The sequence below is a fragment of the Sparus aurata genome, chromosome 2 (assembly GCF_900880675.1).
Source record: "Sparus aurata chromosome 2, fSpaAur1.1, whole genome shotgun sequence".
In the NCBI taxonomy this organism is placed as follows: Eukaryota; Metazoa; Chordata; class Actinopteri; order Spariformes; family Sparidae; genus Sparus; species Sparus aurata.
This window is the reverse complement of record NC_044188.1, coordinates 21704194-21729078: the sequence shown is the minus strand read 5'-3', so window position 1 is coordinate 21729078 and position 24885 is coordinate 21704194. Positions and strand designations below refer to the sequence as shown.

The window sequence follows — 24885 nt, the reverse complement described above, 5'->3', positions numbered from 1 at the left end:
AAAATATCATGCCCTACCCACCCCTGTAGCGCCAATTTTGTACATAAAGGCTCTGCAGAGAAGTTAGCAATAATACAAAATATGCAATATCTGGTTGGACTTCCATGGCAAAGCATGGTTTACATATTATGACATTTTATGACTTTTGGATCTTTATTATTTATGTCGAACGACTCCAGTTTGGTTAGGTTTGGGCGACAGAACTACTTGGGAAGGTTTAGGAGAAGACCATACTTAGGGTTAAACGTCTCTTAACTTATGTAATGTACATTACTAACAAACATAACTTAAAAACAAATCACTTTTGACTCTTGGCCAGAAACAGAATGCAAATGTTAAACTCTGTCGGAAAAGTCTTGCGTTTGACCAATCCAATCACCCTATCCACCACCAGACTCTGACTTCCCTTGCTGCAGAACTGTTGCTAGAGGGGTACTTATGATGAATGGTTACTGACTAGTCTGCTGTGTTTGACGTTTTGGGAGTGAATACGGTTGGTATCACTAAAATAACAAGTAGCTAGCTAGCTTACACACTGGAACTAATCGCTGACCATTACTAGCAAACTCTAGGGAGTCATGTTTCATGGATATGTTTCTGGCTAGCTAGGACTTACACTTTCATAAATACATGGGCGTCACAGTGGAGGTTTAGGGCCAATGTTTACGAGTGGTCTCTAAGTTTATGACTGTGTATGTTCAAGCGTGTTCACCTACCTTCCTTACTAGCCTCAGGTTCTCTGGTGAAAAACAGCGCTATGAGAGTGACGGTTGTCACAGCCATCAATAGGAAGAGGACCATCAGGGTCACTTCCATCCCTGAGAACCGCCTTTTCCCCATCTAACACACATACAGATGCACACACAAACACACACACACACACACACACACACATACACACACACAGACATGCAGAGAGTGATTACAAAGGCCAACATCATTAACACTCAATAATGACACCAAGTTTACTAAAGGCAAGGTCTCAAAGGTCTCAAACCTCCCTTCCTAATGAGGCCCATCGGCAGGACAAACACACACAGAGACACACACAAACAAAACATGCAAAACAACTTCAATATAGTAAACACATTCCTGACATATTTTCACTGTATTAACCTTGGACTCTGCAAAAACTTTGCAGGAGAAAACAGAACTTTGAAAAAACGAGGAACAAGGAGATGACAAAACTGCCCGTCAGGCCAGGTTTAGTCTTTGCAAAGGCACCCGTCATATCACTCAAGCAATTAGGCTTCACTCCAATGTAGTCTTGGAGACAAAAACAAGGTGAATGTCTGTATGTGTGTGTGTGTGTGTGTGTGTGCGTATGCGTCTGGTTGAATGAGAGGCTTATAGCCATCCTGGTCAATGTGCTGTGAAGAGCAGGCGAGGGCAAAGAGAGAGACGGAGAGCCAAACTCGTGCATGCTCCCGCCCACATTTCATACAAAAGAACTGAAAAGCACCCACAAACATGCAATGTCACTCCAAGACACCGGCATTAATACAGTACAAACCCTTTAGCCTCTCCCGTCTTCAATCTAGCTAAGTGCCTAAAAATAGCTTCCACCCAAAACAGCATATCGTTTTACGTTTACTCCCAACACACACACACACACACACACACACACACACCATGTGATACATGCAGATGCACACACACTTAAGAACAAACAGAGGCACTTCACGGCTGCACCACTGAGTTTCCTGTGAGTACAGGCGGTTAACGATATCATCTGATATTTCATCTGAACTTTTGCTTAATACCTTTAGTTCACTGGCTAATTTGAGACATATCCCTCAAAGTTAATGTCTGCCCAAGAGGTTTGTCACCTGTAATTATGTTTAAGACTGGCATTAAAAGAAATGCGGATCAGTGCAAAGAAATCTTTTCACACATTAGTATTCAAAGCTCTCCGCAGACATCTGTTCCCCAGGGCTGCATTGCAATTGACAGTGAAGTATTTACTCTACTGCAAAGAGCTGCACACAACCAACACTGTAACAAACTTGTTCACAGTCTGCCCAGAAAGCTAAGGAAACTTATTATTAAAAATAATGAATTTAATTGTTTTAATTTATTCTCTATTTTCTCTACACGGATGTTGTAGATATTAAAAATGAATCCCACTGGTATCACAATAATATTTAACCAGTAATTTGTAAATCATGTTGTATAATCAACACTTACTATCATGAAGATATGTTAGAGGGTATTTACATAGTAGAATAATAACCGCAATATGAAATAAAGATAGGTGATTGAGTTGAACAGTCTTACCTTGGCTCTATCCAACGTTCAAGGCACAAATGAATCTGACTTCAAGTGAGACAGCACCTTAAATACCACAGGATGTATTATGGTCATACAGGGGCACACCACTCCTTTACTGCTTTGTGCGTGACTTTTTACAGTCTCAGCATGTGGACCCCAAAGCCATAAAGTGTCAGATAACCATCTACAGTCTGAGAAAACAACTGCAGCCTCGTGTTATTCCACATGGCTTATGACTCTGTGTGTGCGCGCGCTTTCGCGTGCCTGTATGTTTATAATTTACCCAGAGATTATTGTGTGTTTGTGCAGTTCTACGTGAGCTGGGTGACTCAGTACAAGTAATCTTTACCCAACTGTGACCACGGCACTAGTTGACACACATGGACACTCACATGCAAACACAGCTGCCAGTATTCAGTTGACAGGCTGCAGTAGAAACACACGACTCATTAGAACATCTGACTGTAAATATATCGACGATACATTCAGAGTGATGAAACTTTCATAGTTACTGTTCGTATTTTTATATAACACATGATTACAATCTGGTAACTTTATATGTTTAATACCAGCAAGAAACTCTACAGCAACTCACGGCTGAACAAACCTCAGCATTCATACTTGAGCAGCAACTGGCCAGGGTGCATTATCTTCACATTTGAAAGAATATTGCGCTACGATAGCAATGCAAAAATAATTTCATTGAAATCTGCTTGCTCAGATCATCTGCAAAAGTGGTCTGTCATCTGATTTTGTGACAATGGCAGCAAAAGTGAATATAAAATAATCACACTCTAATTAGCCGTTTGCCTTTTTCACAGAAAAAAAAAAACTGCTCCACTGAGTTCTACGATAAAAGACACAAGGTGCATCGATCTGCTGTTGCATTTAACTGAACCCCTGATCAGTTAAACCCCTGACTGAATTAGGCCCCAGCAAACCAAACGGGCATCAAAAGAACTAGCTGCGACAAAGGCCGTAGTTTTCGCGTGTTATGAATACTAGTTACATAATGTTAGTTAAACTGTTAGTTAAACTTAACTGCCGTGCTAAAGAGCAGAAGTTATTGGTATTGCATTTTGTTTTTATAATATGGTCTGACTCGCCATGTAGATCAATGGTATAAAACCATCAATCGCCTATCTGCCGCTTCCTTCCGCTATCTGCGTGTTACTATTTTCAACATCCCTATCGCGACATGAAACAACAACAACAACAACCTCCAAGCTAGCAACCTACACTCTGAAACTGACAAGTTACTCTAACAAGTAGGCTACCGGCACGAACATAAACAAGCTGGCAGCTGTTATGTTTTCTTTTGTGGGGATTTTAGCCATTGCAAACCAAGTTTCCCTCAAGACTGTTTTGCATCATGAATGCATCCTGGATTAAGCGCCAACCCAGGCGACTGAGATTGATTGAGAATCGGTGACCTTTCTCCAGCTCTGGCACAGTGCTGTTGAAGCAGGTCGCTGAGACTATACAGACTAAAGGGAATAAAGGTAACTCATTACAGAGCTCTGCCTGTAATCACAGAACTACAGTTACCATGTTTAACTATCGGCCATTATTTTACGTCGTCTTTGTCTTGTAACAATGCTGCCCAGGCTATATGGGGTCAAGATGGATGACTGCAATGTCTGCCTTGACACCAACACAATGACACAATCATCATCATGTAACAGGCGAGGAGCAATGATGAACAACACTCCCCTCCTCTCTGGTGAAACCAAAGCCGGCGGTTGGCTTCCAGACATGAAGCAAATATTTCTATTGTCTGCCTTCCCAAACAGAGATTAAATATGAATCTACAATTGTTCAACAAGGATCTGCCTTTGAACATGATGTCATGACCACGAAGTTTGTCCATTGATTTGGTTTGTCAAAACTAGAAAGTCTCCAAATCTATGGTTCAAATTATGTACAGTTATATGGATAGATAACCATCCGTGACAATATGCTCTGCAGTTTGGTGATGGCTCGCGTCCATGTCATCCCAATAAACAGAATGGAGGGGATCAACTGAATGAGCTACTCACTATCTAGAGACACAATCATCTGCCCTTCCAGCACAGGGCTTGATTGCCATGGACTCCACGATCGAAGAAGTCAAGATGAGCTCTGGGTGAGTGTGTGTGAGTGGGCCCATGTTGGTGAAACGGTGAAAGACATGGGGCTTGAAGTGCTATCAAAAATGGTCTCTGTAATTTGGCTGAGGTTCCATGTGTGCAGCAAAGACACAAGAGTGTTTTGTGTGTGTGTGTGCACGTGCGCGGAGATGTAGGCGTCCAAGTCCTTCTCTCCGATCATTCTGCTCACTCTTTTCTCCGCTCACAAATCTAATTCCACTCTGCCACTGCCAATTTCAGGTGCTCTCCCTCTGGAATGCAGCGCCAGCAGATTTCAATAAAACAAACTGAAATTGGCAATTCACTCCCCTGTATCGATCCAGTCACTTTAAAACTAGGCACTCAACATTGAGAGCTGCCAACCAACCCAGTTTATATGTGTGTCCATGCGTGAGTGTTTGTTTATGTGCATATGGGGATGACCAGGAACCCTCACCAGCATCCTAGAGGGCCAGTGCCCAGATTGTCTGTTTTATACTGTACCAACACCTGCATAAGACGTTACTGAAGCTACCAACAGATGACACCATTACCTGCAAAAATTAAGCTTTACAGCAGATGCAGCACAGGGCTGGGTGATGTCTACTTAACTGGTATATGAAATGTCAACAGTAAGACAGGATGATAGACAGTGACATCAGATTTGTACAGTAACTTTGTCCCCTCAGACTAGCTGTAAGGCAGGAAATGCACATTAGCACATCACAGTAGTTACCACGGTTTCCCACTTTCGCTCTAGCGGCAACCACCCACTGACTAACCCATCCAAGTACACTGTCAGATAAACAATAACTCACATATTAGCTATGTTCAGCCTCAGACGCTAGTTAATAACAGTGCAAATAACAGCGACACCATTGAGAGAAAACCACAGTGGCCCGCGAAGAAGGAAATGCAGCTCTTGGGTATGCCTAACTTATTCAATGAGAACATTTTTCAAAAATGGGACATGCAGAGGTAATATTGAGCAGCAAAAACTTCCTCACAGAGACAACTCCTGCTTAATAGCAACACTACTTCTTTGTGCTCTCTGGGGTAAGGCCTTTTAAATCCAATTTCCAATGTTATGATGGTACAGAATAAAAATGCCTTATGTCAACACCTAAAGCGAAAAAGATGGATCCGATCCTTTGTCATCTGAATGACTTCTCAATCAGACAGACAGGGCTGTTGTAAACTTTTGATTCGACATTCAATATTTTCTTCCTGCACATTTTATCTCTAGAATTCTCATCATAGGTGATGTCACTTCCAGGAGGCTCAAAAACACATTGAAAGCAAAACAAAATTGGTTGCCTTAAAGGAGTTAAAGATTGTTGAGAGCCTTGATTGGTTCTTTGGATAAATGAAGCCAGAATCCACTGAACCATTGTCCAAATCAAGAAACGTCAGAGAAGTTGGAAGGCAACCTACAAACCATATACGTCTAAACCTCATATACAAAAGTGGTTCCTAACCAGGCAGTTTCCATATTTACTGTCTTTTGTATGACCTCATGGGAGAGTGAGGATCAGCAATCATGACTTGCCGGTGTAGATGTTGGGTAGCAGGATAATTCATCTTAGGTTCCTCGTCCCTCACAAGAGGACAGCAACATCACTGGTAAGTTCAATCTTGACAGCAAAAGCTAACGTCACAGCATTAGTTAATGTTAGTTCAATTACTAGTGAAATGTGTATTAAAAGACAGCGCATATGAATGAACAAACTGAATATTCTCAGCACAGTTTAATCTGATTTTTTTCAGCATCCATGTAAACAGTTAAATTAGAAGGAGAAATGAAGAGGAAGGATTGTCCATGTAAACAAAGTTAATGACAGTCCAACCCTATTGGAGCATATGTCCTGCTAGGGATATTTTTAACATTATTGCCACGGTGGTGTTTTATCATCTGCATTCACATTTTGTAACTCTCCTTTCCCGAAGCACAATAAAACACTCAAGGTCTCAATATAATAAATGTTTTATACAGATTATTATCTAGGCTCGACTATGTGCCTCCACACTGAATTATTCTTTCCAGTGATAAATGCCAAGGCTATCAATAATTGACCACATGAAGGTATGGTGAATGTTCACTCAGGAGGACTACAGTTCTAATTTGCAGTTTAACGCTTGAGACAGCAAACGTTTCGATGCTTTGATTTTCTTTTTTTTTTTTTTCATAAAATGGTTCATGTCATTCCTAGCTTTTACATTTACCAAAACAAACTTCTCAACATATTATGACAGAATAATCACCATGCCGTTACCGGGAATTTAAAACCTCTCCAGATGTTGGTCATGTGTAAGAGTAAATACAATAATAATTTGTTGTAGAAATGAGCAATTCTTACCCCTGAAGTGCTAAATAAGTGTACATAAATCCCTTGATTCTTTTCCTCAAATGAACGCTGACAAATTGCCCGAACAGAAACTGAGTTTACAGGTTTGTTTTGCTGGTGTGTTAGCAGCTGGCTAGAAGTTATGCTTTAATGCAGAGGGCCCCTGAAGTTCCTGATTACATGCCACGAGCTAACATTGACAAGCTACAGAGTTTGTAGTTCTTAAACATGAAAATCATTAAGCATTTTGTACATCCGATCCCCTCGTCTCCATGTCTGTTTTTTTTTTTGTTTTTTTTTGTTTTTGATAAATGTCTTAAGTAAGGTCAGTGGTTACCACAGGGCTTAGGATATTTAGGCATTTTGTTCTATGACATGAAATACATCATTAAATGCCCCACAATTTTATGATAAAGCGCTTACATGTCTTAATCATGGGGTTGCTAAGTGGCAAAGTGAGACCACAGATGTTGTCGGGGGCATTTAACTATTTAACTTCATCATGTTGAACACGGAGACTCATCGACTCACTCGTCCGTCTTTACAGGTTGACTTTATTTGCAAAATTCTAACTCTGACTTAACAACTGGTTCATTGATCACTTCATAGAAAACGGGATTGTAATAGTGTAGAAAGACTCTTATCTGTGGCGACATTTAAGTCATGCAAGCACTGTGTAATGTGTTTATATAACATTGGCTTTTTACTTCTAACGATTTGATTTACGCTTCAAAAAATAAAAAGTGGTGTTCATCTGTGAAGATTATTTATCTGAACAAAATCATAAAACCTTGCTTTTTGTCAAGGAAACCAGAGCGATGCCAACCTCCAGGTTATCCCATGAAAATGTGACATTCACACACCAATCTGTTGCATTTAGTCAATCTGTCCTCTTTCATTGGCTCCTGTGTTGGTGTGGGCGATGTAGAGGTATATGGCAGTACAGTACTGTGAGTCTTGGCTTTGACATCCCATCCCCATTGAGTTGTTGAGGTCATAACACTTAACGCTGCACACAAATTTGAACCTTGTCACCTGTTGGATTCTGTAGTGCTTGGCTGTTATTTCACTGCTGCTACTTGTGTGCTAAATCTCCATCAAAGACCTTCTTTTACCAATCAATCTCTTCTCATGAGACTTGTATCCGTCTGGAGAGTCTGGTGGGTAAGAAGCTGTTCTAATCACCAGACAGTTTTTAGCAATCACTGTGTCCCATGGATATAATTCCCCAAAAATCTTAGATCGTGCACCATGGCTCAGAGACTCTGTAGCTGTGTCAGGCATTGTTGATTTCCGGTTTCAAAGCAGCAATCTGAGTCTATGGAGGTGGTCCATCTGTCCACGGTGGTCTCTTTAACCACCCTTAGTGAGTCTACTGCTTACCATTAAGGCATCCTACTTAGCAGAACAAGATATCAATGGAATAACAACTATGTTTTTGTGTTTTAAATTAGCACCCTTGTGATACAGCACATTCACATCTAACCTAACCCCTGCGATGAAAAGTGTCTTTCAACGTAGGCATACCTCCCTAACAAGCACCTACCATTGGTAACATAATAGGGAGGATGTAATTACAGTCCACTGAAACATGCTTCTCAACACTCAGACCACATAACCACAAATTTAACCTGGTGCGCTGGGCTTTTGTTGAAGAAAACCAAAGCCTTTTCTACCAGCCTCAGGCATTGCTAAGAGTGTGAGTAAAGCAGTATACTCCCACAGCATTGTTTTTTGAAATAACAAATTAGTTTAGTGCCAAATCTTTGTTTTTATTGGCTTTTGATTTGCGTTAAATTGGCAGTATTGAAATTCTGACTCAATTTTTACATGCCAAACTAGCCGCTAGTCATAAATTATGCAAATGGGTGGCATGGTGGCTTAGTGTGATGTCACAACGTTACGGAAATAGAGGTTGGACTACTGATGAGGCCTTTCAGGAGCAGTCTTTTCTGTGGTAATGAAGAGCTTTTATTGGTGCGGACTTGAACCTTTTTGACTCTCAAGATAACCTACATAACACATTGAAAGAAAGGAAAGCAATGAAAAAGCACAATTAAACCCTTTAAAGTTTTACTTTTAAGTCACATTCACTGACTTCATTCCTCATTCTCTGACGTTTCATCTAGTGTTCCCATGGACATGTAACCTTACGAATAACGGATGACACGTTTTTCTGGCTTTGAACATTGATAGAAACATTTAGGACATTGTAATAATGCAACTCAACAAAATACACAAGATCTAGTTGTTTGTAGACATTTAATTGAAGGAATGTTACATATCATCTCTCTAAAGGGTGCTGGGTCGATCACTGCAATAGCATTTGGCCAGACTATGTTGAAATAAGGTCTTCTGATGGCCAAGGCACAACCCCTTTGCTTTCTGCCTCACAGAAGTCAAGCCCATCAAGGGAATGGCAACATAACAATGAACTGTCCAGGTTGATGTAGTCATTCAACCTCCTAGGAGACAAAATCATCAAGCAATTGTTCTGTGGTGTTGCAGTTGTTCTGTGTGTGTGTGTGTGTCTGTAACTGTTATATCACCAATGGCTGCACAAGCCATAATATGCAGGTGGCCTATCTAAGTGTTCCCATTATGCAGTTTTCCCCATAAGCACGGCACAGATGTTACGGCCCTATGGGGGACAAACAGCAGAGTGAATGAATAGGGGAATGCATGTGCACAACTTTAACCACACACACACCAGGCTTCTGCTGCGTCATTTTGAAAGGAAATGTCTTCTGTTAGTCTGCACGTTTTAGCAGGAATAGACTCACAGACACACACACACACACTCACATTTGCATGGGCACGTGCACCCACACCCTCTCATAAAATAATGAGCAGGCTAACATCTGTCAGTGTTAAGCCTTGATAGCTGCTTTATATGCACCATGCGCTACATCAGTGATTTTTTATTAACCACTGATTGTTTGTTTATGTGCATGTGTTTTTCACATTGGGTGCAAAGTTCACCAGTTGCTTTTATCTGTCAAAAGGAGGTGTACGTGTGACAAATTATTGACACCATATCTCCACCAAACTGTGCTATATCAGCCATGTTGTGAAACCTGACGGTTTCCTTGTGAACTCCAGAAGGTCAGCAGAGTTGGAAAATTAACACAGTGAGCAGAGAAGTCGGAAACAAAGGAAAACTTCTCTCTGTCCTTTTATTTCATTATTTTATGTATGTGTGCTAGGGCTGTCACTTTTTCAAAAAATCAAGTTCGAACATAATTTATTCTAATGTATTCAAATACATAACCCCCCACAACAACACGACAACACCACACGACATTAGGCTCCAGTTCCATCATGAGATCCCGAAACGATACCAATGGGCCGCATATCCTTGCATATAAATCTTGCTATTTTGTCGGTGATGGCATTTTTACGAGCTGCTGGCAAAGGGCCTGCTGTAGCTGAGTGTGCCGAGTAGCAGGCAGTCAGACAAGGTTCTATGCTCACCTGCTAACGTTAGCTTGCGAGGTTGTAAGCTAGGTGAGTCCGCAAATTTGTTGTCGTCGTAGAGTAAGACAGCTGCTTTATACAAAATACTTCCATACACTATTGTCAGATGTTTTGGTGTCGCGATTGTCCGCTCAGGACGGCTTTGCTCGCTAGTGTCCATCTTCGTAGCAAACAACATAATATTACTAGCTGAATTGATAGGTCAAGGGTCAATAGGGTGTGCAATAGATCAAGCTGATAGTGACGTTTTAGCGCGCCCTCTGTTGGATCACAAGGCGAACTACTATAAACGGTCTGTTGCGTTTATTTGTTAAATACATTTTGAATTCGAACAGGTCATTACTTTCTAATAAGAACTTTTCCCCCCACTTTTGAACGAATATTTGAATTTCGAGTGTGCTGAGCAAAAGAGGAAAGTGTTTGTGTGTGTGTTGTGCATGCGTGTCCCTCTGTATGTGTGCATGTGCACATAAATGATTCTCCGGTTCTTGAATGGCTCCCTGCTTTACCCCTGCCGTTCTATCAGATTGCATAGCGGATTTAAAGGCTAATGCAATCTGACAGCTAATTATCTTAGATTGAATGTGCTGACGATAGCAAAATTGTCCCGCCATTAAAGGATAAACACTGCACAAACAGAACTCAGTCTCCCGTAGATGCTGTAATTATTTCATTATTAGTATATTCATAATTTCTCCCCCTGTATCAAAGATGAAACAATGGCGTGTAATGATCATTAGGGAATGACTCCGCAACTATCTGTTATGACGACGGAGATTTCCAGTAAAGGTTACTGACCTTTTGTTGGCAAAGATGTGGAAGATAACATGAGCAATAACTGATGGGGCAATAATGGTTTTACAATATTCATGATAATGGGAGGGGGCGTGCATTAAGCTAGTTGGCAGTCACCAGATGAACCTTCAGCTCCTGCTCTGGCAAACATCTGGCCTGCTGAAGTGTTCCCTCCAGAGGTGCTGATCCTGTCCTTCAGCCTGGCCTGGATAGAGTGTAAATAAATAAAGCTTCTTATGACTTTATACGACTTGTATTTTGAAATGAGTGCTTGTATTACCACGTAAGTGTGATCTTCACAGGTATTTTGATGCTTGTGTTGCATTGTTATATTTTGCTGTTGCAGAACATTCACACAGGAACTGTATACCTTCATCATATTTCTGCCTTGTCAGGCAAAGTCAAAGAAGAGAAGATAAAAGAAAAAACTAAACTTCAAGAAAACCATGGGAAACCTTTCTGACAAGTTGCTGAGCCACAATGTTCCTGCTCTATGTATTTTAGAAGAGTTGTATCTGATTCCTCCCCCACCCCAGATTACAACGTTTGCATACTATCAAAGACTATGACACTGATGTTTAGGATCACCGGTTCTCCACCCTTTTTTTGAAGACGCACCCCGACAGCCGAGTCTGAAGAACTCAAGTACCGCTTCGTCAACAGCGACATTTATGTTTACAGTTGTGTTCATTTGAATTAATGTCAAACTGGATGTTAGATGTGGCCGTAGTGGACACCTGAGGTCTATTGTCTTGGAGTTATCTTGACGTCAAAAGAGTCCTCTTACTTCATACTTTTTCGTCCCCTATTATTTTGCAGTACATCAGCAAATAAAATATGTATGTATATCATTATGCAGTTTATTGATCTTATAAATGACTTGACTGGTAGAAGGTTGAGAGCCTTACAATAACAAGAAGGGGCCATCAGGCTGAGAGCATAGGTATGATGTGCTGTGTGTGTAGATATGCCAACTCCCACTGGCTTGCAAAATAGGTGTATCTAACCAGCAGACAAAAAAAGAAAAAGAAAATCACCCTACGGGCAACACAATTAAAAGTTGCCCGATACCACGAGAATAACTGTGGACCTGGCAACCTTGGGTCAGAGGAGAGGAAGAGAGGAAGAAGGTATACAGCTCCTTGTTTATTATTTGTCACGATTCCTTCATAAAATCATTTACTGACCGCGTATAGCTTTTGAACCCACCCAAGTATTTCATGAAAAACCAAATAGTGTACGTTGCAGGCAGAAATCCAGTCTCTGACAGTAAGGACTCGCCCTAAGAACAGGTCACGACGAGACTACCAGGCCTGATGTTTCACGTGTTGACACTATCAGCGGAACTGAGAGGCTCTGCTGCCGCCAGACACCAGAAAATTGCATCAGAAATATGGCATACATGCAGTAATACATACAAGATGAGGGTTTTTGCAGCTGGCCTGTGCTGCAAGGGAAAATCTTGGCTGTCGGTGATGACCAGAAGTGAAGCAGCGACAGTAGAGGCACGCAGCATACACACATTTGTTTGTATTGTGTTAGCATGGCCACTTGAGTGAAGGCAACAAAGATGTGATTCCGAGCTGCTGCGGCTAGAAAATCTGTTATGTTTTTCCTGACCCACAAAGACAGTACACTGACTTCAGCATGCACCGCCTCATGTAGAGCACTGTCTCACAGCCTGCACTGAAATCACTGCATTTGACCTGTGCTGTATGTATACTGTCAGTAGATATGCAGTTTTTCAATGTTTCATTCTCACTTTATTTACATGTGAAAAACTATAAACAAACATCAATTTTTACAGCTCTAGATTTAACTTTACAGCCTGCTTTTATAATTATATTTGCATTTGCATGCATGTATACAGCTGTGAAGGCATGATCAGTTGAACTTTGATTGGGACCACCCCTTTTGCGTGAAGTACGATTCCTAACATACTACTCCTCACCAGCCATATTCAGGGACTGCATTCTGCAACCAGAGTAGAAAACAAATAAAACAAGACATTTAAACTGATGTATTCATTCAAGAATAATGATAATAATAATAATCATAATAATAATCATAATAATAATAAGCATTTTACAAAGTAATTCAGTTCCGTCTATGAAACAATGTGTCTTGGTCACAGATTTAAAGAAAACCCACCTGGCTTCCAACACATCAGCCTGTTCTGCTTCTGTGTGCAATGGATATACCTCGGACAGCGAACTCCTCACCCCTGATCCTGATGACAAATAGGATATTAACAACTTGCATTGTCAGGAAAGACCGGTTTGGAAATGCTACTCCAGGACACCGTACCTTTCACTGTCGCCTCTTCCGTAAAGCTAGGTGGCAGTGGCTGTTGCGTGTGTACCTTACTGGGAGTAGATATTACTCGTCTCCTCTGATAGCTGGAATTAAAATCAAAGTCAGTGTGCTTATAGCTAAAGTTGTGCATAACACAGAATTTAGTGTACAACAGCAAAGTAAGGGTGAAACGGCAAACTTCATCAAACGCTAGGTACGTGATAACTTCAATATAATACTATCTCGAGGTCAACTCTCTGCACTGACGTTGTCTGCCGTGCAAGTTTGCACAAGTTCCGCACAAAACTCAAAAAGTAGCATGCTAAGCTAAGGTAACTCGTTATGAACCACTGGTGTTATGCTGCTATCAAATGGCTGCAAAATTCTACTGGCTTTCTATCTGTACAGTGATCAACATCCTCTGTCCCTAAACTCTCGATTCCGAGTGATAAGGAAAAAAAAAAAAAAAAACCTCAGGAAGAGCCACAAAGGAGGGATCCCTCTCCCAAGGACGGACAGACACTCAATAGATGTTGCATGTACACACCGGAATAACAAACTCACACTTTACAAATTGCACTGACAGAATATCTGATACAAATAATAATATATGTAAGGTGTGTGTATTACTCACCTGTCGAACAGCAACACCGTCTGCATCGCAGCAAAGCCCCCATTGACAGGTAAAAACCAGTCTGAGATTTACTCTGGTCCGGCCTCTTGATCAGTCACTCTCTCTTTTCCACCTTCTTAGCGTCCTCCTTCGGTCTCTTCTCCTCTGCCACTGTGGTCGTACTATGAATATTGAGTGAGCTAGCCTTTTTTTCGCTTGGCTAGGCCCATTGCTGGTGCGTGATATAGTGCTGTAAAGGCGTGCACTTCTGTGCAGGAACCTGCCCGCAACAATCCAACTTAAAACGGGCGAGCTGAGCACTGAGAATACCATTCTCCCTAATTCAAGACAGCGCACCACTAAAATGATTTTGAAGCTGTTTTTTAGGGGGAAATACTTACATAATTCTGCTCTAAAGTTCAATTAGCTGTTTTATCCCCCCCCCCCATCCTCGCGCCTCTCTCTCATCAGACTGGGAGTCGGGCTTTATGGGTAGCAACAACGAATCTCCTCGTTGCCATAGCAACTCTGAGCGGGTGAACTTTTGTCAGGTGCCAAGAGCTCGCTGCAACAGCATAGTGTTGGTTATGTGTTCGTTTGTGTGCATTTGTGCATGTGTGTGTGTGTGTGTGTGTGTGTGTGCGTGCACGCTTGCACATGGCGCTGCTGTGAGTGTGTGAGGGTGAGCAGGATAGAAAGAAAACAGTGTGCTTATCTCCGAGCGAGACTGCAAATCCCCCTTCGGTCTGTCACTCTCACTCCTCCAGCAGCGTGACTCTCTTTTCTCTCTCTCTCTCGGCCCTCCCTTTCCTCCCGTGCCTCCCCGCATCTTTCACCCGTTAAAAAAAACGCCATTGTTGGGTACGTCTCTCTATCACTGAACACGTCATCAAGAGAAACCCCTAACAAACCCCCGCCCCCCCTTTGCTCTTTACCTCCTCCCGTGTCTCCTTCTCCCTCGTTCCCTCCCCGAAAACACAAGGAAGCTGAAACACGACAACTTGCTGGTGTGTACTTTTCCGTTCCGTTCTTCTACACCCACTGTCCTCCCTCGCGCTGTTCCGCGATACGCCGGTTCTCAGCCCTCAAAGTACAGACTGTATTGATCTTCTCCATCCTCCCTCTCACAGTCTTTGTCTCCGTCTCTCTCTGCGCTCCCTCCATCCATTGCGCTCTCCTCCTTCTTCTTCTGCTCTTTTCCTCCCTCCATCTCTAATGACCTCTCTGCTGATTCAGAGGCCATGGAGAGTTACGGCATATCTCTGTTTCTATGACTGTAACAATAATTAGAAAAGCCTATTAGTCCCCAGTGAGAGTTAAACAGCGTACCGCGGCTGAACACACACACACACAAACACACAAAAAAATTTTCTTTTAAAAAACACCTCGTGGCGCAGAGTCATCAGAATGATTTCGGAGTGAAACATATCTGTCTGCGTGTGTGTGTGTGAGTGTGTGTGCGTGTCCTAAATTAGGTGAATGACTTGTTGTTGCTGTGTGGCTCTGCCTGCCAACACAGAGGGCCCTCTCTTCGACTCCACTTAATCAGTATGCAGCTCCTCTCTGCATCACTGTCCTTGTGTTATAAATACTCACACACACACACACACACACACTCGAACACAAAAAGGCAAATAAACACACACTTCATCGAAATTCCGTCCCTGACTTCATCGCTGTCCTTGTGGTATAAATATAATGTATGAAAAAAAAAGAGAGAAGGCGGAAACACAGAACTTGGACCGAGTCCAGAGTAACCGAACGTGCACGCATGTTTGTTCAGGACCCACCCTGTTTTCTCTTTGATTCCCACACACACACATCAAAATCACACACTCACACACACACACACACACTCCTGAGTGGCCCAAATATGTGACCACATACAGTGCATGCACACAAACACAACTCGCGTCCGGGTGATAAATAAAGCAGTGCGAGCTCAGCAGTAGCCCTCTGCCATGTCAGGCTTTACTGATGTCTAGTTCAATCCAGGGGAGTGGTTCAATCAGGCCCCACCAGACCAATCTAATCTGAGACTCGCAACATGCACAAGTAGCTGTGAGAGAGAATTTTTCATCTCTCGCTCACATTACGCCGACTTTCCGGTTTCTTTTTACTCGAGCCGACTGTCCGAAAAATGAAATGAAATACACTTTATAGGATCATCGGAATAATGCCGTCACTTGGATTGCTCAAAACAAAGGAGAGGAGGCAACACGAGGCCAGAGATGAGACCTGACAGTGACTTGAAACTTATTGGAGCAGTGCACTGAATCCAAGATAATGCTGTAATGTGAACGCTGCCATATGCGACTTTGACGTTTTCTTGCCGAGGATGATTCAGGAACAAAAACAGAGCCTCTTCTATTTCACCCTCCCTCCGAGAAACACAGGCATGAATTAAGCTGGCTGGCATTGACGGTGTCATACTGATGAGAATAGCAGAAGTTGGAAGCAGAGGTCCCAAATCAGTTGTTTGCTCACACCTGAGAAATGGCCACATCCAATCACAGGAGGACACGAGCCTTTCATGACTCGGTGACTCAGAGGCAGCCCCTCCGCAGATTGGACTTACCACCTCTACACACACCCTCCCAGATGCTGGATAGAAAATCAACTTGCATATGTGTACGTGCCAGCAATCAGGCTCACAGGAGGAAATGGGAAATGAGGAAGAAATGCTTCCCTACATGTGCTGAATCCAGTTTTGGATTGATTGAAAAGCGTTCACCTTTGATGCATTTCATTTCACTCGTTTCTGTAATACGGGAAAAAAAACTACAAACTAAATCTATGTTTTTCTTAACAGCCTCTCCTCCCGCTGCACCATGGCACGCATTAGTTCCCTCCGCCCCGCCACAGCCTTTGGTCACAACCTCGGTGTCAGTTCTCTCCAACCTCTCAAAGACCCCGGCTTTGTTTACTCATGCATGCTTGAGTGTTTGTTCATCCAATTAACTGTGCAAAATGTGGAGAAAAAAAAAAAAAAACTGAGTGTTTGTTCGCCTTCTCCCCACTCCCCCAAGATGATCAATATGTAAACACCGCGGACTGTTCGGCTCTTGTGTGATAGCAAGAGCTCGGATATGTTGGATATGAAGCAAAACAAAAAGAGAAAGCCTTGGATATGGATGTTTAGCTGCTGCTCTGTGAAGGTAAAGCTCTATTTTATGTTTCGGGAACAAAAACACAGGTTTGTAACGAGTATCCCTGGAGGCAATCAATCATTTTCTCCTCTTACTTTGTCTTACCAAAGATCACTGGAACATAAACGCTCCGTAAAAATATTGTGTGAGCCATGGTGCACATTTGAGATCACTGCACTGCGTCATGTGTCAAAGGGTTAATTGTGTAACGCAGGGAGGTTTAGGATTAAATTAAAGGTGGAATACGTTTATTTAAGGTAGGTGCGATTTGTGCGTGATTAGCTAACTAGCTTTTTAAAGGAATGTAGAGACAGGTGCATAGTGTAAGGTTCAGAGGTAAAGTCAATCCATATATATAATAAGTTAAGTTGATGCATAGGTTTCCGTTAACTTGCTAAAAACGTATTTACAATCTGCACACAGCTGTTTACATTGTTGACAGTCCTGCTAACTCCTGATTGGTGAGTGTGTGAGCTAGGATGTGTGTTGGTTGCATGGTGAAGAGTAACACAGCGCTCGAGAAGTTACCATTACCATCCTGCTGTCTCTTTTTATCAAGAGGAACCCTCACGTTACAGTGAGGAAAAAGGCACTGCATGTTAGTAATGGTAAATACATATATATAATGATGATACAGTGTCTCCCACCTACACAAAACATAAGAGCAAATGGGATCAATTCTATTTTCGAACAGAGATTAGTCACTGTAGAGAGCTATCTTTAAATACAGGATCTTAAGAATGTTTTTTTTTTTGTTTTGTTTTCGTTAAAACACTTAACAGATAAGACTGACAACATTTTTATGTACAAAGTAGATAAAAGTTTTCAACATATTGACCTTTTGGGTAATACATTTATTTTTGTCTCTGCTGAGAGTCAGGCCCTGTCCACACCAGACCAGGTTATTTTGCAACTGAGGTTTTGTTAAATAAAATTGTGCCTCCACACGAGTTGTGTAATAAAAATAACCGAGAATAACACGTAACCGTAAAATCCGCCACCAAGTGATACAATATACGTGTAATACATATGCCACAGCAATAGGTGGGGATGTAAGGTAAAACGGGAAGGCTGTTTTAACCAGTCAAAATAGTTTAAAACCGGAAAGGGGAAGTGTGGCAAATACCAAAACACAAACAACAATGGCGACTCGCAAAGGGTGCATCGTTTGCTAGCAAGAGGAGCAGTCTCCTTCGTTGCTCATCCAGGCCCCGCCGTTGTTGCTTTAGGTTGAGCAGCTGGACATGACAGCCGAACACAGCTGACAGCAAGCAAATAAACAACAACTTCGTCACGTCCATATTAGCCAAGTTATCAAGCGAAGCTAGTTAACAACCTCTAACCACTTTCTAACTGTTGTTACTCTGTGTTTACATTGCTACGCGTGCAATACTTACAGAGGCACACGCTCAGCTCCGACGTAAGCAATGGAAATATTTGTGGTTGTCATATCCACACGCAACCGCTGAAACCCGAATCGGCTGAAAACCTCCGGTTTCAAACGACCACGGTTTCAGTGTTCCAAATATTACATGTGGATAGAACAGTAAAACCGGGAACATAACTTCACGGTTGCAAAATTAACCGGGCTGGTGTGGACAGCTCCTCAGATGAGCAGAATTGCACCACTCTTGGTTCAATATGAAGCTGCCAGCAGAAACCAGTTAGCTTAGGCTAGCTTTAGTACAGGAAGCAAAGGGAGCTGCAAGCTTGTGCCCACCAAGGAATAGCCCAGCTAATAAACTCTTGTCAATTTTTTTAACTTTTTTTAATCAAAACACGACATGTTAATTTGTGGGCTTGAGGAAAGACTGTAAACTGACTGGATTTGATTTGATACCTCACTACACAGCCACTCTCAATGTTTTACCCTGTTTCCAGTCTTGGCCGAGCTAAGCTAACCGTCTCCTGGTTGTAGCTGCGCATTTCACCTACAGACACGAGAGTGGCATCCATCCTCTCATCTGACTCTCGGCAAGAAAGTGAACAATGATATTTTTCCCAAAATGTCAATGTTTATATTTAAGTAGCGGAATACATTTCGAGTTTCTCATTCACATTCCCTCCCATGTTTTTCCCCCTGCAAGGCCATAGATGCGTGTCAGCAATCTCCTGGTCGCAGGCCTGCTTCTTTGGCCTCTGGGCTACTGCCTCATCCAAACAGCACTATAAAAACCATGACATGACAGGCTGGAGGAAGAGGGAGAAGGATGGGGAAGAATAGATAGGGTCAAGTTGTCAGCAGATGATGTTAGAAGTGCAAAGGAAGAGGGCATGGAGGAATAAGAGAGAGAAAAGAGAGGGTGAAGGAGAGGATAAGGGTAGCCAGACCTCTCTCTCCCTCTTTCTTTCTTTCCTTACAACCACACACACACACACGCACACATGCACGCCACGTCTTTCCGTCTCTCTGTCTCTTACATCAACCTGCCTGTCAACCCTCCCGACCTGAACGATCCATCAACTGCCGCTGCTGCTCCGAGAGATGGAGGGAGGGATAAGGATGTGAGGTGAAGGAGGGAAAGACGGGAGTGAATGAGCGACTCTGGTCAGAAGGAGGGACACCAGCTTTTTCGAAGCCGCATCAGAGCTACAACAAAACAGTGGACTGGCTGAGGGGAACGTCGGGGTTACCTCGGAGGCTCCACCTGCTTCGCATGGCGTCTCTAGTCTATTCGCGTTTCCCCCAAACGACTTCTCTCCCTCCATTGCTTTTCACACTCAGAGAGCTCTCGCTAGGAAAACGAATGCTAAATGAAGCTGCAACCCCTCCGTGCAAACTCTCTGTGACTTTACTTTTCTCTCTTTTTCTTTCTTTTCTTTTTTTAACAACACAAAAAAATAATTTGGCGTAATGACCGGAGAAAATGATGATAAATCGCCCCGGCTCCTGCCTTAAGTGCCAGTCCAAATTAGCGCCTGAGTCGACGCTGATAGAAGGTACAGTCTTACAGCTTTACATTTCACAGTTCACCCTCCTCGCCCGCCTGTCCATCACCTGCTTTGCTCCTCTCTCTGCCGCTCAGTCATTCTTGAAAAACCAAATTATTCATGGGGCCCGGAAAATTACTCAGTCGCGGCAGTTAAGCGTGCTCATACATCAGGCATTTAAAAATAGTCCCGTACCCTTTACCTCGCCGTCTCCCGTTCGGTTTCTCGTCAGGTTCCCATAATTTTCGCTTCACGTCTGCTAGTGTCTACGCTGTTTATCATCCCCATCCTCTCTTCTCCCCCCCGGTTTCTTATCACACCCTGCCCTCTCCTCTCCAGGCAAGATGGAGAGAAGGAGAGAGGGAAGGGGAAAGGAGACCGGGGTGGAAGAGGAGATAGCGGAGGGAAGAGTGACAGCAGCTTACGGGGAAGTGGGTGCGGGCTTTTTTCATTTCTGCTTTTCTATCTCACAATCCAACTCTCCCTCACACACACACTGCAGGTATCTCCGCTCTTCTCTGTCTAGTTGTGTTTGCTTAAGGGCTCTCAGCTTGGCTCATACACAGCCGAGATCTGCCTGGTGCTGCCCTCACCGCCCCGACAACGCTTGTACGCGCATGATCACACACAGTCGCGCACGGCAACGAGCAATGTGTTTGCATGCGCGTCTATCTACTAACGCGCAGTCGCTCAAACCTGGAGGGGAACGCAGGAGTACGCTCAGACCGAGAGATATCTTCAGAAGTGCGCTTGCAAGCAAAAGCAAGACATGTAAGACACACATGCTGATTTGCAAAACCAGCACCCACAGGCCCGTGCAGTGTGCCACGGTGGAGCAAACATACTGCTTTTCGTCCGGCCCGTGACCGTGAATCAGCATTCTGCCTGAATTATAGGGCTGCATTATGGATTCTCTCCACAACCCACACACTCTCTAGACATTGTTCGGAGAAACAAACGCACACCAGCAGCTGGTGGATCGACAGACATCAGTGAAACAAGCACTTAATGTCAATTTTTCCCAGTTTTTTTGAGACTGTTTTTGACACCACCACCGCAATAATTATACAATGGCTCAGCCATGACAGGAAGAAACACAAGCTCCTCCTACGTTCACACTCCCCAGCATGATGATAAGCTTTTTTTCCGGCGCATAAATGAAAACATCTGCAGTTTTCTACAGATCAGTGGATACAGTCATGTTCTTATCTGTGGGTTTCTCTGGAGATGTAAGATCGAGTGATGGGGATCATTTATGAATATTGGAAACCATTGTAGGGTGCTTGGAAGATGAAAACAGAAGTGGTGATACAACACTGGCGATGTAGCTTTGCAATTAAGCACCACAGAATAATACCACATGCCTACGCACAAAGGTTTTCGTCTACAAAGCGATAACGTTACACTGCTGGGAGTGAATTAAAGAAAGGGAAGGTGAAGGAACAGGACTGCCTTTCTCCAGAATCGCCTTCCCTATCTTTAATTAACTCAGTAAAGTTAGCAGCACAAACAAAGCTTGATAGTCCGCCATTGTATTTGTTCTTCTCCAGTTTACACATGCCTATTAGGCTGAAAATGTTACATGGGGCAGTGTCTCATGCTTAACAGTTTCAGGAATGTGCTTTTTACATGACAACAGTAAGGGTGGCGTTTTCAAAAGATTACCCTCTGTAACCCAGGTTTAAAAGTTTGCATTTTCAGGCCTCCAAAACACTGTTTTTGTGCAAACGAGTGGCCAGAATGCAACAAAATGGACTATTTTATGCAAAAAAAAAAACAAAAAAAACCATAGTTGTGCAAACAGCCCCTTAGAGTGTTTATTGTGACCAGCACACCTGCACACGAACATGGATTTAAAAAGAAATTGGAGCGAGAATTCCTCAGATCTGCCAAACAGGGGCAGCACCAGAGTAACTGCTAACTGCTGACTGTATTCCCTTTATACGTTCATGACTCCGGCTGCTGTTAGCTTAGTTAGCCGTGCAGCTAGCCAGACTACCAGAGGAGCATTGGTGTTCTCATCACTAAAGCACAGGAACTTTGGACCAGTGGAGGTGCAAAGAGGTTTTCAAGCTAGGAAGCATGCTCACTTCAGTAGATACACCATACATAGACATCTTTGACCTCATATCAACACCTTTATTTCTACACTTTTGTTCGACAATGTTAGCAAATTTCTGAAGGTTTCAATCTAAATGTCTTACATATAGCACCTTTAAGCCCCCCCATACACCGCCCAGACTCAAATCAACAGTCAACTGCATTTATCCGACCACTGCAAAAGTTGCATTGAAACACACCGCTTCATCGTGCTGCCAACTCCACAGTAGTGTGTATGTTCTGCGCTTGCGCGACATGCAATAAGCCTCCTTAACAGCTGGTGGCGCTAGTCTCGTACTCCAAAACACAAAAACAGGAAATGACGAACGTTTTGCATAGAAAAACAAAGCAAACACAGTATTTCGCCCCTCCCACACACTGCGCTGATTCGCTAGCACACCGCCAATCAGAATGGTGATACAGCTGGCACACAACCAATCAGAGAATCCAATGGCTCAGACGGGCAACAGCCAACGTTCTCAAACTTCGCATGTTGAATCGGATAAGACGCTGTCCGCGCTGTTCCAAAAGCTTCCAATGCAGCTGAACACATCCAACAGATATGTTCCCGAACTCGTCCGAGTCTTCCCAAACGCTTCAGACGGCCAACCGTTGGCCCGGTGTGTTTCAGGCTTTAAAGACCATCACCTTCACCAATAAGATGAAGATGCCTGTCACTGGCTACCTTACATTCTCAAACATGACTTTGTCACACATTATAATCTTAAAAAAAAAACATGACTAATTAAACACAGTCTCCTCCTTTCTCCACCCTTTCAAAAACACATTTTGAAGTAATTCCTCATCTCATAAATGCCTGGCTAAACTGCTTTGAAAGAGTCCTCAGGCAGCTCCGGATTTGTGACTATTAAAATACTAATCGCATAAAGAGACGTATGCGTGTGTGTGTGTGTGTGTGTTTGTGTTTTTGTCCGTGTGGGTATGTGCTGATCCCCTAAAAGCAGCCAGGCCTTAATTAAGCCAACTCCTGTGTCGTTGAGCTAACGCTAACAATGCAAGTGATCCCCGCTCATTAGGCAAGAAATCTCCACAAATCTCTCCGCCTCGCCGCTGTTCTAGCAGCTACGCAGCACTTTTGGCCGCACAACAGCGGATCCACATCATTACACAGTCTCTACATATGCACGCAGCCATGCACGCGTACAGTGCAGAGACACGTTATGCAACATTACACTCACTAACTGTGCTCAAATGTTTGGTCAGCATCAAGTCAGCGGGTGAGGACACGTCAGTGCTCTGTCTTGATGGGGTTGGAAGGAAGAGGCTTCCTGCACACACACACACACACACACACACACACACACACACACACACAAACACTTACTAACTCTGACCTTGACCCACAGATCACCTTCTTATTTCCGCATGGGGACTCCATTTTTGTCCCCAATTGAAGGTGCGCTCTGTAGTTTTGGGGAATACATTTTAATCAGGAGAGAACGATCTTCCCTGACCGATCATCTATGCCTAAACAAACTAAACAAGCAAACTGACCTTAAAAGACAACACAATTCCACACTGTTATTCTTTGTTTATATTTGGCAGACCCTGCCACCTCTCTAGTTTCAAGCAGTGTTCAAGGGGACTTATTTTCCTCTGAGAACAGCTTGTTTATCTAGTTAGGGAAACATTTTTAAAAAATGATCTAAACAAGAGATAAATTAGGGTCTTTAAGCACTGAAGTAACAACAACAGTAAATTAGTAATCACTCTCTCAGTAATCATTTCTGTTCTCTCTACTGCCGCCCTGTCAGCCCTCTCCTATTCTTTTTTCTCATTTGCTTCTCCCTTTTCCAATTGCCCTCTCTCAGTGCTACTGCCATAGCCTGGGGCTAATGGAAGTCAGCATACAGTCAGACCGAGCAACAGCACAAACACACACACACAGAGATACATATATACATACATAAGGGATGTGACGTGCCCTGTTAGCAATACAAATATAATCCTTTAAAAAATTGTAAATCAGCTTAACTCAGTCTTGAAACCTTCTGTTTCTTATGTGGAGAAGAAATGTGTGTGTGTGTGTGTGTGTGTGTGTTTGAGAGCTAATGGTCATATATTTTATTCATATGGACATCCATGAATGTGTAAAACAATATTTATATAGCTCAAGGTACGATCTGACATTGAACCTCACTTGACCTCATAAAAATTCTGCTTTGCATCATGTTGACCCTGTTAAAAAACATGAATCATTTATCTCACTTGCAAATCTACTTTGCTGTAGTCTGTGCTGCGTTTTTTTTCAAAGGCATCAGCGTGGGCTGCTCCAATCCGCAAACACACAAACCGCCCGAGTGAAAGCATAAAGATCAACTAGTCTGCACCGACAAAGAGCAGAAACACAGAGACCCGGCAATCTCCCTTCATCCCCGCTTCCCCTCTCTTTCTCTCTTTATCGTTTCTTCTTCAGTCATCACTTCTGCCTCCTCCTTATTTCCTTTCCTCCTTATTCACAATTCCAATGTCGCTCAAATTCGCCGGGGTGTGCTGGCACAGCAGCCAGCATTGCGCCATTCAGGGCTGGTTTTGTTGCCGTAAATTTAACACGCGCTTTGATGCTTTTATTTTTACATCGGCAGCTAAGATCTCGCTTTCACTAAATCTCTGAATGCCAAACATTCCTAAATCTGCAGCGGCACTGAATCTCCCCCCCCGAAGGCTGCTTTTTTTATGTAACAGGCATTAAACACTTTATACAACTAGACGCAAGAGCTACAGCAGCCACCAGCAGGTGGCCTTGGCCGACTAAACCATTCACGATCCGAGTGGAGCAG

The 24885-nt window shown here is 43.0% G+C and overlaps 1 protein-coding gene across 1 annotated transcript in view; it reads right to left on the bottom strand.

The window, feature by feature from the left end:
- si (sucrase-isomaltase) overlaps window positions 1-840 on the bottom strand; it is a 72299-nt gene extending 71459 nt beyond the window's left edge. The window contains exon 1 of the mRNA XM_030443023.1: window positions 717-840. Coding sequence (XP_030298883.1) covers window positions 717-840 — 124 coding nt within the window. The remainder of the gene's footprint in view (window positions 1-716) is intronic.
- Window positions 841-24885: the final 24045 nt, after the last annotated feature.